At 62.7% G+C, this 13,135-nt stretch overlaps 1 protein-coding gene across 1 annotated transcript in view; it reads right to left on the bottom strand.

Annotated features, from left to right (window-relative positions):
* KNDC1 (kinase non-catalytic C-lobe domain containing 1) overlaps positions 1-11,852 on the bottom strand; it is a 55,000-nt gene extending 43,148 nt beyond the window's left edge. Inside the window, exons 1-6 of the mRNA XM_068961381.1 lie at positions 11,377-11,852; positions 10,495-10,702; positions 10,233-10,420; positions 9,634-10,165; positions 4,849-5,047; positions 4,528-4,586 (exon numbers count right to left, since the gene is read on the bottom strand). Coding sequence (XP_068817482.1) covers positions 4,528-4,586; positions 4,849-5,047; positions 9,634-10,165; positions 10,233-10,420; positions 10,495-10,702; positions 11,377-11,852 — 1,662 coding nt within the window. The remainder of the gene's footprint in view (positions 1-4,527; positions 4,587-4,848; positions 5,048-9,633; positions 10,166-10,232; positions 10,421-10,494; positions 10,703-11,376) is intronic.
* Between the last annotated feature and the right edge of the window lie 1,283 nt (positions 11,853-13,135).

The raw sequence follows: 13,135 nt of genomic DNA, 5'->3' as shown, positions 1-13,135 counted from the left end.
GGATTGTTATTATTTCTGTTGACAAAACTCACAAAATAAAGGGTATAGGAAGGATGTACTCCTTCCTGCAAGACTAGCCAGAGAAGGCACAAACAAATCGAAGGGGGCACCTGCAGTGAAAGCATCGGTTAAGAAAGGCTGTCCCCTGCAACTCTACAGGCACAGGTAGAAATGGGTAAGTTTTCAGAAATATGTGGTTTACCAAAAGCTGAATCAATAAGAAATTCAAAACAGGTTAGTCCTATAATTATTAAAAATGGAGCAGCAATTAACTCTTTGCTCCAAGGAAACAGATGGCTTCCTAAGTAGGTCTGACCAGACTTTCAAGGACCAGAGTATTCCATTCTGTCCTTTACACAGCAAAGGAAGCGGGGGCTTTTGCACACGACAAAGATACTCCTGATAGCAACACATTCAGAAACATCAACAGAATGGAAAACCACCAGCCACTCATGGAAATACGCAGAGATGCAAAGGAGGATCGGTCGATCAAATGCAACGGCGCAAAGAAAACACAGGACGCTGCCTGTTTAGGTGTTTCTAAGTGGGAAAGGCTGACTAAATGTTAGGAAATAAATTCGGAGACACTGACATCTTAATAATCATTTCAAAAGCTGCAGAAGCATTGCGCAATAGAACATGATGCCTCTGGACAGCAGGGGCCTCGGCCAGAAGTCCTGCTGGGAAGGTGGGAGGAGCTCTCGGGATGGCGGAGGATCACTGACCTGCTCCCCCCTGCTCCAGCCCACACGGGACACGTCGCGTGGCGGACGCGGCACCAAAGCTTTGGACAGCAACACAGCCTGCCCCCTTCTGCTGGTGACTTGATCAGCTGCAGGCAGGTTTTTTTACCACTGAGCCACCTGGGAAGCTTCCCTGGTGGCTCAGACTGTGAAGAATCGACCTACAATGCAGGAGACACAGGCTCAATCCCTGGCTCAGGAAGATCCCCTGGAGAAGGGAATGGCTACCCACTCCAGTATTCCTGCCTGGAGAGTCCCGTGGAGAGAGGAGCCTGGTGTGCTGCAGTCCCTTGGGTTGCAAAGAGTCAGACACGACTGAGCGACTAACACTTTGATCAGTTAAGTAGAAAGTTATCAGAAATAATCAAATAATTTACCACAAGGGCTGATACAAGATGAAGCTGTTAAAGTGAACTGCATTTCTGTAGACTTGACACGAAAAGCAGGAAAATGCGATTCCAAAGATGACGATCCGTTCACAGAGTCAGAAGCATCCCGTGCCTGAGAGTGACCTACTAAAGGGGACTCAGGTAAGATGCAGGAGAGGCTTTAAACTGCTGCTGAGACAGCAAATCAGAGCTGAGCAAGTGAAGAGGAATAATGAGTTTGTGGAGGAGCCCACATATGATAATAAGGGTGCGAGTTCTCCCCAGACTGAGATACAGATTCAGAGCCATTCTAGTCAAAATGCCAACAGAGCTTTTCATGGAACTTGACACTAAATCCAAGCCTTCTGTGGAAGAAGAAAGACTTCAGAACAGCCGGGATGCTTCTGAAAGGAACAGGGAGTGAGCCCTTTCCCTGTGAGACACTGGGATCCTTGTGGAGCTGGGATTGCTAAGAAATGCAGGGTGCAGAGCCCCCTGGACTAGAGCAGAGGTCTGGGAAGTAGACCCACTTTTGTCTGGACTGGGGTGTGTGTGGCTTCGCTGGAGTATGCCCAAGGCGAGCCAATAAACAGCTGGAAAGACCCTTTTCTACACAGAAAATGATGAACTTGGATCCTTGCCTCACTACATAAAAAAAATGCACTTCGGGCGGATTAAATGTGAACGGCAAAACCTTTAAAACTCTTGGTAGAAAATGCCAAGTATCTGTTGGACCTTGAGATTGGGAAGGTTTCTTAAGGCAAAAAACAAACCACTAACAGTGAGAGAAAACACTGTCACCTACAAACTGGCCCCTGCAGTCCACCTCTACAAGGATTAAATCAGGCGCTGCTGCAGCTGCTGACCCTCAACACTCCTGAAAGGAGCTCGGGGTGGAGAGCAGGAGTGAGGCCCTCTGCTCCAGGGAAGGTGGTGGGACAGGTCTTCCGACAGATGCGGTCGGGACCCAACTGTATGAGCCCAGTTTCTGCATCTCATTTCCAGAAAAGCACTGAAACCCTTCATGGTGACGTCTGCTCCCTGTGACTAGCAGACCTTGCAAGTATACGTGCGTGGGCTTCCCTGGTGGCTCAGCGGTGAAGAACCTGCCCGCTGATGCAGGAGACACAAATTCAATCCCTGGTTCAAGAGCGCGCAGGCAGTGGAGCAACGAACCCCGTGAGCCACGACTATGGGGCCTGTGCACTGGAGCCTGGGGGCTGCAACTGCTGAGCCCACCGTCCTAGAGCTCACGCTCCGCAGCGAGAGAAGACCCAGCAGTGAGGAGCCCACAGAGCGCCACGAGACAGCAGCTCCTGCCACAGCTGGTGAAAGGCCCGCAGAGCCGACGAGCACATGAATGAATAACAACATCTAAGAAATGAAAAAAGAAGGAACAGGAGCTCGGCTGCACACAGGTGGCGGAGCGGTAAAGGATCCGCCTGCCAATGCGGGAAACGCACGAGACATGGGTTCCATCCCTGGGTCGGGAAGATCCCTCGGAGGAGGAAATGACTACCCGCTCCGGTACGCCTGCCTGGAGAATCCCACGGACAGAGGAGCCTGGGGGCCCCCGGTCCATGGGGTCACAGAGTTGGACACCACTGAACAATTGAGCGCCCACCCATGCCACTTCCCCTTCACCAAATCGCGCATATGCTGGCCTCCCCGCCCTCTGGAGCAGTTTCTCAGACGTGTCTCAAACGCTGTCTCCTGGGCTGTCGTCTCATTTTGCCCCAAATAAAACTTAACCTGCAGCTCTCACATCGAGCATTTTTTTAAAGTCAACAACACCAATAATTTGACTGTTTTATAAATGACAGGGCTCCCTCGGTGGTACAATGGCTAAGAATCCACCTGCCAACGTAGGGGACATGGGTTTGACCCCTGGGCTGGGGAGACTCCATGTGCCGAAGAGCGACTAAGCCTGTGCACCGCCACTACTGAGCTCGAGCTGAGCCTGCGCTCCCCCGGGCCGCCAGCCACAGCGACTGCACTCCCCCAGGCCTGCAAGCCGCAGCTGCTGAGCCTGCACTCCCCAGGGCCCGCCAGCTGTGGCGACTGAGCCCGCGCCGGGAGCCTGTGAGCAGCGATGAGAGAAGGCGCTGCAGTGAGAAGCCTGAATTAATCAATCTAGAAAAGTTTCTAAACAGGAAGGGCTGATAAACTTTTTTTGTCATCAGAGGATGCCTTCAGGCAGCTTTTCTCAAAGCATGGTTCCAGAGGCCACACAGCTTCACAGCGGAAGGCTGCGCGGGCTCCCTGGGCCGTGGGCTGGGCGCGGGCATGGCAGACTGACCGCAGACGCCGCGGTGAGAGCCGGGCCTCCGCCAAGCCTTCGGGAGGTTTACAAACACGGAAAACAACGCCACTGCCCTCACTGTTTTTGTGGGGGAGAACACTGTCACTTTTCATGAACACACGTCGTACGTGTTGGCAGGGAATGGGTTTACGATCGTGATTATTAAATGAGTTAGCAGGTGGACTTTTGCTGCATTTCTCTTTTATCTGTAACACAGTGAGTCCTGGCAGGTGTGACTCACACAAAGCCCTTTGGATACTTGATTTCTAGGAGTATAAGGGTTCCAAGAACCAGAGTTTGAGAACTGCTGCCTCAAGGAAGTGAGACGTCACATTCCACAGTGAACACGATATCTGCAACCCTGACAAAACGGAGGAAAATACGGGAAGAAAAGCGGAACAACTGGAGAGAGATGGGCCTGTCAGGCCCCACCCCACCCACAGGACCATTGTCCGGGGCCACCCTGGGGAGGCAGGCCTGTGGAGATGCTGGTCTCTCCAAGCGGGGGGAGCGTGCCCCTGGGCCCTCCCGGCTCTGCAGTGACTGGGCTGGGAGCTCGTGCTGGACACTCCGAGGCCGCGCAGAGCAGCACGGACCCCAGCAGTCCTGCGCCTCCCCACCCCCGCCCCACGAAGGATGTGATGCCCAGTGCAGGAAAGAAAGTTCCAGGGGCTGAGAGGCAGCGAGAGGCTCTTTTCAGGAAGCTGAACTGGCACAGGTGGGCCCTCCCCTCTCTAGGTCTCTGCCCAGGGGGTCCCTTGCTGGGGCAGGGCCTGGCGGCTTCGGTGACCTTGGCCCGAGTGTCCTTGGCGTGGGCGCGGCTCACACTTGTGGGGGATTCTCTGGGCCACAAGCCTCCCACAAGCGGCCCCGTCAGTCCTTCAGAGGAGCTGTGACCCCCGCCAGCCACCACTGGTAATTTTAGGTGCTTTTAACATCTTAAATGTAGTCACTTCACACTCAGACAGCATGCCAGGCGCGCGGTGAGGAGCCGGCAGCCAGACGTGTGCTGTCGCCGGAGCCCAGCAGCAGGGTGAGTGCCCCACGCAGCCCCTCGGGGGGACCCCAGCGCTCGCGGAGGGGGCCAGGTGCTGGCCTCCTTGCTGCCACTTACCTCAAAGGTGTTCCCCGTCACATCAAACTCTGGGGGCACAAAAGCCCCCTCAGGGTCATCTGGGGAGGAAGAGAAGACGCCGTTCACGTGGCGACCCCCCAACACACGTCAGGTGAGACAGGCTGCCAGGCTCTTCCCAGATGGGGGGCTACGTGCACCTGGGGCCCAGCCAGGACCACCCACCAGTGGGGCTCACCCCCGGCCTCCCCTCACCCAGGCCCAGGCAGGTTGCCGTGGAAACTCGGCTCCAGACCACGGCGCCCGGGGCGGGGCCGCATCCTCGCAGGCCCCTCTGTGCTCACATCACTGTGCGGGCCTCACCGCTGAGCTGTTCCATGAAGCACACGTTCCCGCTGGTGTTGAAGGCCAGCGTGTCGGGCGTGATGCACAGGGTCTGGAAGATGGCCGAGTGGGCGACGCTGCGCATTGCCAGGCTGCACTCCAGGCACACGGCCCAGGCCTCCTGCTCATTCAGGCCGCTGTCCCGCAGGGAGAGGATGTCGGCCAGGGACACGTTCTCCTGCCGAGACAGCCTGGGCTGAGCCCTGGGCGCCTGTGGAGGGGCAGGGGGCCTGGGGACGAGACCCTGCAGCCGCCCTCACATCTGGATCTGCCTCAGCTGTGGTCCTGCACCCACTTGTGTTCACACAACACACTAACACAGTCGTGTGTGTGCACGCACAGCCACCTGCTGTCCCCATACACGCACACAACTCTCACACATTAGCTATCAGAGGCACAGGCACGCAGAACCCGCGCGTCCACACACGGAGCCCACGCGCCCACACAAGGCACGCCTGCACGAGCACATTCACCACAGGCGCACACGCCGGACACCCTGTGCCTCACCGCCTTTCCCAGGCCATGTTTGATGCGCTGGTCAGCCCCGGGTGTCTGTGTGTTCACACACCACCCACCTAAAGAAGGGACGGGACACAGAGGCAGCCAGACCGGGAGCTGAGCGGGGAGCATGCGGGCAGTGGTCAGGAAAGGGCCTGGACACCCAGCCTCAGAGTGGGAGTGGAGAGTGGGGTGAGCGGGGCTGGAGAGTAGGGGTGAGGGGGTGAGGGGGGTGAGCGGGGTTGGAGAGGTGGGGTGAGGGGTGAACAGGATTGGAGAGTAGGGGTGAGCGGGGTGAGCAGGGTTGGAGAGTGGGGTGAGGGGGTGAGCAAGGTTGGAGAGTGGGGTGAGCAGGGCTGGAGAGTAGGGGTGAGCGGGGTGAGGGGGGTGAGCGGGGTTGGAGAGGTGGGGTGAGGGGGGTGAGGGGGGTGAGCGGGGCTGGAGAGTAGGGGTGAGAGGGGTGAGGGGGGTGAGCGGGGTTGGAGAGCGGGGTGAGCAGGGCTGGAGAGTGGGGGTGAGGGGGTGAGCAGGGCGGGAGAGTAGGGGTGAGTAGGGTGGTACAGAAGAGAGGGCCCCAGCTTCCTGTCCCTACCAAGCTTCTGCCTGCAGCCTCCACTGGTCGGGGGAGACCCTCAGGGAAGCCAGAGCCCTGCACCCGTGGACGGGGGAGCCCCTGTGGGGCCTCTGTGTGGCTCCGCGGGGCGAGGCCCACAGGCCCCTAGTCAGTGCTTCCGTGCAGCGGAGCCCGCCCCACCAGGCGGGATGGTCTCAGAGCCCGCGAAACCCCACTGCTGCAGCGGGACGCGGGATTCAGCTGAAGCAGGTTCCAGCACACCCAGGGAAGGTCCTGCCACATGACGATGGGCCCTGGGCCCACAGGCACCTCCCTCTGGGACCTGCCCCTCCGGTCCTCCCTGCTCCGGCCCAGGCAAGAGAAGGGACCCTTCCTTGCCTGGATCCGGGGCTCAGGGAGGCCAGGCAGGTGCCAGGCAGACTTGGCCAGTGGGCCCAGACAAGGCCCGAGGGGCAGGCCACATGCTGGCTGTGCAGGGCTTTCAGGCCACCAGCCCCGCCTGAACTCCCGCCCACTAGGCCGGAGCTGGGGCTCTTCCCTGAGGGGCAGCTCGGGACCCCAGGGACCCTGAGCCTTGTGCCAAGCAGGCCCCCGTCCACACCCAAGGCGATGGGGCTTGGAGGCTGGCAGGGGCTTCATGGCGGAGGCAGACGTTTGTGGGTGGTGGGGGTGGGGGGCAGTGACATGTTAGGAACAGACACGCTGGTGAGTCTCCGGCAGACGGCTGTGTTCCCTCCGTCTCCAGGCGCTTGGGACCCACCAGGGCTGTGGCAGGCGGGGGCACTTCCGTCCTGCCACTGCCCACATGGCTGGACTCAGACACCGAGGCCAGTGGTCACTGGTTCCAAGTCCTGGGTATAGACCCAGCCTTCTGGGCAGGTCCAGAAGGTTCTCCAGAACCCAGCCAGGGCCCGTGCCCCACCCCTCAGCACTGCCCAGCAGGACGCTGCCCGGTGGGCCATGGGCTACGTCTGCGGGTGGGCCTCCCAGGGCAGTTAGAGCAGGCCCCTGGCAGTCGTATGGGCAGAGGCTCAGTGTCTGACCTGGCTGGGAGGAGAGCAGGGGAAGTGGGGGACGCAGCCTTCCCGGGCAGCCCCCTGCTGTCACGCTGGGTCCCAGACGGGGGTCTCCTGCCACCGGCCGGGCACAGTGAGGTGCCGGCCAGCAGGAGCGTCTGTCCCTCTGGGGCGAGCCGTGGGCCAGGCTGCCTGGGCCACGGGACCCCTCCACGGGCCATTCTGCGCGTTTCAGACGCTGCCTCTGCCTGCAGACTCCCTGGCCCAGCCCAGCTCCCGGCCCACAGACGCTGGGGAGACAGATGTCCCGCTGGTCTTCGGGGGCAGTAAGAACACTCCCTCAGGGGAGCCTCGGGACCGGGAGACCCTGCCCCCCGAAGGCCCCTGAACACCAGGGCCGCCTGCAGCCTGGTGGCTGACGTCTGCCCCTCCCGGACGGCTCTGCCTCTCTGCTCTGGCCTTTGCGGGTGCTGGAGTGAGGATGCTGCTTGCTGGTGGCCAGGGGCCAGGGGGCCAGGACCCTGCTGGGCGGTGCCGGCCTTGAGTTCTCATGCCCATCTGTTGCCCATGTGTCCCCAGGGCAGGTGCCCCGAGTGAAGTTGCTGGGACAGGGGGAGGGACACCCACACCCCACTACCGGACCCCTGTTTTCCAAGGAGGTCGGTCTGCTCCACGGCCCCCACCTCGCAGGGCGGGCGGCCTGGTTCGCGCCAACCTGGTGCTGGCGGGAGGGTAGTCACGGCCCTCTGTCTTGTGTTCCCTGAGTGTAATGAAGTCGAACGTTTTCTCACATGTTCACCAGCAATTTGAATTTTGTCCGCGGTCACAGTGAGGGAGGGACCGTCCAGAGGCTCCGGCTGGAGTCTCTGGCTCACGGGACTCAGTTATACAGTGAGCTGTGTAAGCTGCGAACACCCGCGTCTCCTGCGCTGGGTACGGTCCCCACCGGAAGCTGGTCCCCGCCGGAAGCTGCTCGCGTCCCCGCCCGTGGTCCCCCGGGGGCTCCCGCAGCCCAGCCCTCCGTCCTCTCACATGGGACAGCCTTGGGGAATCAACCTGACAGCAAAGTGCTGTCGCGGGCAGGCCCACGTCCCTGGCGGGGACTTAAAGCCTTTAATACTGACCACACCCACTGTGTGCAAGCACCAGAATCTGGAGCAGGGGCAGGACCTTGGCTGGAGCCCCAGGGACAGGCCTCCGGGTTCAGAACACACCCAGGGCAGTGCCTCGCATCAGGAGAGGCTGCGGCAAGAGGGGCCGGTTGTCCGGATTTCCTTGCTGGACAGACCACCACCGCAGCCTCCCACAACACCTGGAGGTCACGGCCACGGACGGCAGGGGCCCCAGCCCCACGCACTGGGCTCAGCGGGGGCTACTCCATCCCCAGGGCACTGCGACGGCTACCAGAGAGCATCAGGGCTCCGCAGAGGGACAGACTGTAGGCTCTGGGTGGAGCCTTTGGGTCCAAACCCTGCTCTGCCTGCCCCGTTTACTGAGCAGCCATCACAGCTCAGTGTCTCGGGCACAGAGGAGGCCCTGGGGGCGTGGGGCAGTCGGTGCAGAGAGGCCGTGTGGAGAACCACGTTCTGCGTCTGCCTCGGAGGGTGGTTTGGGGGACGTGAGGCTTCCAGCAGACGCTTTAGGAACCTGCCCTCCGAGAGCATCTGCAGGCTGTGCGCCGGGAGCGCCCTTCACTCCGCCATAAAGCCGGGGAGACATCCACAGAGCTATTTATTCCCGTGTGTCCGCTGCCCTCTCTGTCACCAAATCCAGGCCAGAGCGGGTGGGGATGGGGTGGGGAGGCAGCACCCCCACCCTCCCCCTCAGGCACTGCCCCCTCCACAGACTCTGAAGGCCTGTTTCTAGGGCATGAGCCCCTCGGTCCTTAGAACCAGCTCGGCTAAGGATGTGAGCAGGGGCCAGCTGGGGGCAAGGGCCCCAGGGCCTGCAGCGCCGGTTTCTGTGACCCTCCAGTTCAGGAGGGCAGGTGGGTCTGTCTTGTAGACCCCACAGACGGGCGTGTGCTGGGACGGGGGCTCTGCAAAGACCCCAAAGCCCGGGGAGCAGCTGAGCCGTCCAGCGACCACCTCTGCTGTGGCCGGAACTGGCCTGTTCAAGAGCCGTGGGGTCTCCATCCGACCCCGACCTACAGAGCTACCTGACGAACCCAGGGGCAGCCTCTCCCACGGGGTTGCAGGCAAACTGGCTCTCGAGGTGCTTGGCCCGGTTAGCCGCCAGAAGCCCCACGGGATAGAGCCTCCCGCCCTGGCAACCCCAGACGGGGGCTCAGGACTTGGCCTCCTGACTGAAGGCCCCGAGTCGGTCGTCAGTCACAGAGACCCCAGCCCCCACACCACCAGCTCCTGGAACAGGCCTGACTGGGCTCTCTGCCCGGAGAGAGCCAACTACGACCGCGGGGAGGGGGATCACCGGGCTGGGCCTGGGGCCAAAGCACCCGCGCTCATCCCCCCAACATCTGTAACCTGGGCCTCCCCTGCAGGACGCCGACATCCGCACCGACGGCCCACAGCTGCTGTCCTGTGGGGAGGGGACGGTGAGAACAGCTGCAGGGTCCCCTGCGGCCGGGACCTGGCCCGCGGGGACCGGGGCCTGGGGGTCTCTCTGCGAACCCCTCGGTGGGGGCGGTGGGAGTCCCGCCGTGGGGCGGGGGCTCACCTCGTCTTCTGGCAGAGTGGGGAGCGGCTCGAAGTCGTAGAAGTCCAGGTCCTTGCCGTCCTCCTCATAAAAAGCCGCCGCGCCCCGGTCCATGGTCTGCGTCCTTGGGCGCGCCGCCGCCGGAGCCGCCGCGTCCTCGCCGCCCGAGGTCCGCGCGGCCGGCGCCCCTCCCAGCCTGGCCTCGCCGCCCGCGGCCCCGGCTCCCCGGCCGCCGGCTCTGCTCCGGGGCTGCCTCCGCGCGCCGGGCCGGTTCCGCGCGCCGGGCTGGTTCTGCGCTCCGGGCCGGCTCTGCTCGGGGGCTGGTTGTGCGCTCCGGGCCGGCTCCGCGCGCCGGGCTGGTTCCGCGCTCCGGGCTGGTTCCGCGCTCCGGGGCCGGCTCCGCGCTCGGGGCCGGCTCCGCGCTCCGGGCCGGCTCCGCGCTCCGGACCGGCTACGCGCGCCGGGCCGCCATGGCAACGCGCCCGCGCCCCCCGCGTCCCCCGCGCCCCCGCCCCGCCGCCCCCGGCGCCCCGCCCGCGCGCTGCCGCAGTGTCTCCCGAGCAGGGCGGGGGTGGGGACACCTGGGCGCCGGGCTAGGGCACTCGGAGGGCCGCACTCACTTTGGCGGGCAGCTGGGGGCGCCTGGAGCCTCTAGGGGCCTTCTGGGGATTTTGTCCTTCGGGGATGGTGGCCGTTTCCGGGGGCTGCGCTGGGGGCGCTGGAGGTCTGTGCGCGGCGGGCGCCGTTCGGGGGCGGGGCGGGTGTTCCTGAGCGGTGCGTCGCAGGCTGCTGCGGGGTCTGCGCCCACCTGGGCACACGGAGCGGGGGCCGTGGCCCACCGCAAGGAGGCTGGCAAGCGGGCATCCCACCTTCCGCCCGTACCCCGCTCCCGCCCCCACCGGCCGAGGGCGGGGCTGCCGCAGTCCCCGCGGGGGGTGGGTTGGCGGCTGCAGAGGCTCCCGGGGTGGGTGGGGGGAGCCCGGGGAGAGGGGCGCCGGGGAGGGGGGACAGCCGGAGCGCGGGTCGGGTGGAGACCAGGAGGGGACCCGGGTAAGCAGCTGCGCTCTGGCCGGCGGCTTCTTCAGTTAGTCTGGTGGGCGACAGGCAGGACGAGCACTTAGAGCTCCATCCCGACCTTGCCAGCAGGCTGTGGAAAGGAAACCAGACCCTCGATCTGGTGGCTTTGGGGCTGACCCTTCACCGCCCCCTTAGGCTCTGTTAGCCAGTTTCCTCCGCACCAGGGCCAGCCTTTCCCCAAGCTGGGACCTGTGGCTGGGCAAAGAGCAGGACACCCCGACCCCAGCCCGGCAAAGATCCAGGGTGCTCCTCTTCCTGGGTAGTGAAGATCCAGGCTCCCACCACTGCCCACCGCCTGCAGAGATTCAGACTGCACAGCATCCCCCTTTTCCACAGGAGGGGGCATGGTGGTCTCACCAGCCTGTGTGGGCATGGCTGGTTCCCTCCCCCCAGGGGGAGCGGTGGGCCAGAGCTTCCGCAGGAGAGTGGGCACTGCGGCCAGGCTGCCAGCTACACCCTCACAGCCTGGCCGGGCACACAGCAGTCGCTCTGTAAACACTGCTGCGTGAAGAAGTGGACTTGTGGTAAGCCCTGCGGAGCCCCAGGATGCGGGGGACAGATTCCGTCCTGGCTCAGGGCTTGGGGCCTCTGGGCCTGTGATGTGACCCCAGGGGGGCACTCAGGTCAGAGGAGAGACCGGGGATAGTGAGGCCTCAGGCTGGTGGCCGGGGCTCCGGGCAGCCTCACCTTGTGCAGTGTACCCCCGGCACCTGAAGCAGAAAGGGCTCCGGCTGTCTGGGCGCTGAGAGCTGGGCTCTCAGACTCGGTGTGTCTGGGCTGTGGGTGGGCACTGCCTGGTGTCTCAGAAGGACGGGCCCTGCTCCAGGGCTCCAGCTGCGGCCTGGCCTGGACCCTGTGTCTGCAGAGCTGGGCGCCCTGGCTGCAGGGTCCCCGTGCTGCGTGGCTGGGGGCTGCTGCCTCCCTGTCCAGGGCTGGTGTCGAAGCGCTGCTGAAGCCTGTGGCCTTGACACCCTGGCCCACCACCCGGCCTCCGCGCCCTCTGGGGGCCTCGGGCTGTGTACCACCTCTGTCACCTGGTTCTTGGGTCTCCGAGCTGCCAGGCCCAGGGTCTGGGGGCAAAGATCACCCCCTAACTGAAGGAGCCGCCTCACTGTGGGTGCTTCTGGGTCTGATGGCATCGTCTGCTTCGGGAAGAGGGGCATCCGATTTGGGTAACATGCCGAGCACGCGGGTGCAGATGTTGGCTGAGTCAGCTCTGGCTGTTGCAGCCTACAGGTGCCCAGTGGGCATCACCCATCTCCGTGGTCAGGCGGGGACCGGGGCCCTGGGCCAGTGGGGAGGGGCCGGGGCCCTGGGCCGGGTGCTCCTGGCAGGGCCCACGCTGCCCTTCCCTTGTCTCCTGGAGACTTGTGGCCGCCAGGCCTTGCTGCTCGGGGCAGTGGCTGGACGCCTGTGGGGCGTGTTCTGTGAGTCCCACTGTGTGTTTGCACACTTGCCGTGCTTACAGCAGGCTTTGCTCCCAGGAAGGGTGTGGCCCCTGTGCCCTGCCGTGGTGGGTGCTTGTCAGTGTGCTTAAGTGACCGTGATGTTGCGCTTGAGAGAGAGGGCTTCCAGATTGGGCCTCTCGGCCTCCCCAGAGCCGATGGGACGGCACAGGTGGGACAAGGACCTCCAGGCAGAGCTGGGCCCACGCGGAGTTAATGTCAGCCCCAGACAGGCACGAGCCCTCACCAGCAGACTGCAGGAAGGGCCGCTTTGCCCTGGCCGAGGCGTCTCTGGACTTGCCTGGTGAGCTAGCCCACTTCCTGCGGGCCCTTGGTGCCGCCAGAATTCTGCAGAGGCTTCCAGCTGACCCCGGCTCCAGCTGCAGCCGTCAGCTCCACGGCTGAGGCCACGGCCCGGAGGGTCTTGCCTCCTCGTCCCTCTGACCCCCAGACTTGCTCTGGTGCACTCTCATCTCCTCCAAGACCCTCCGTTGGCCTCCAAGCAGGCCCTGGACTGAGCAGCCTCCCCAGATGCCCAGCCTTTGGCCTCCCCTGGCTCCCTCCAGCTCAGTGACCAGGAGGACTGTGCTCCACGCAAGGCTTGGCCCTCGTCATGCGTGGACCCCGCCTGTTCTTCAGAGCCTGTCTCTCCTGGCTTCCGAGTGAGGTTCCTCTGAGTGCAGGGTTGGGGTTGGGAGGGGCACTGAGGGTGGGTTTTCAAAGCCTTGGCTCCTGTTTTCCCAGAAAGAATCTTGAAAAGCTGTCACGCTTCTTGTACATTTTGAAATTGACATCCATGGCTTTGAAAAAATAAATGTAAATCATTGCAAAGAATGTAATTTCTGTTGTGGTATAAATATTGACATTTGGCAATAAAGCTGTTAGTCATTCTTGTAAATGTGCCCAAGGAGCTAAAAACCAAAGTGGTTTTGATACCCGCTATCAATCAGTTAGGAAAAAAAATGTAAAAAACCACATAAACATGTTTTTCTTCAATAATC

The sequence above is a fragment of the Capricornis sumatraensis genome, chromosome 23, assembly GCF_032405125.1.
Source record: "Capricornis sumatraensis isolate serow.1 chromosome 23, serow.2, whole genome shotgun sequence".
NCBI lineage: Eukaryota > Metazoa > Chordata > Mammalia > Artiodactyla > Bovidae > Capricornis > Capricornis sumatraensis.
This window is presented reverse-complemented; position numbering and strand designations above follow the sequence as displayed.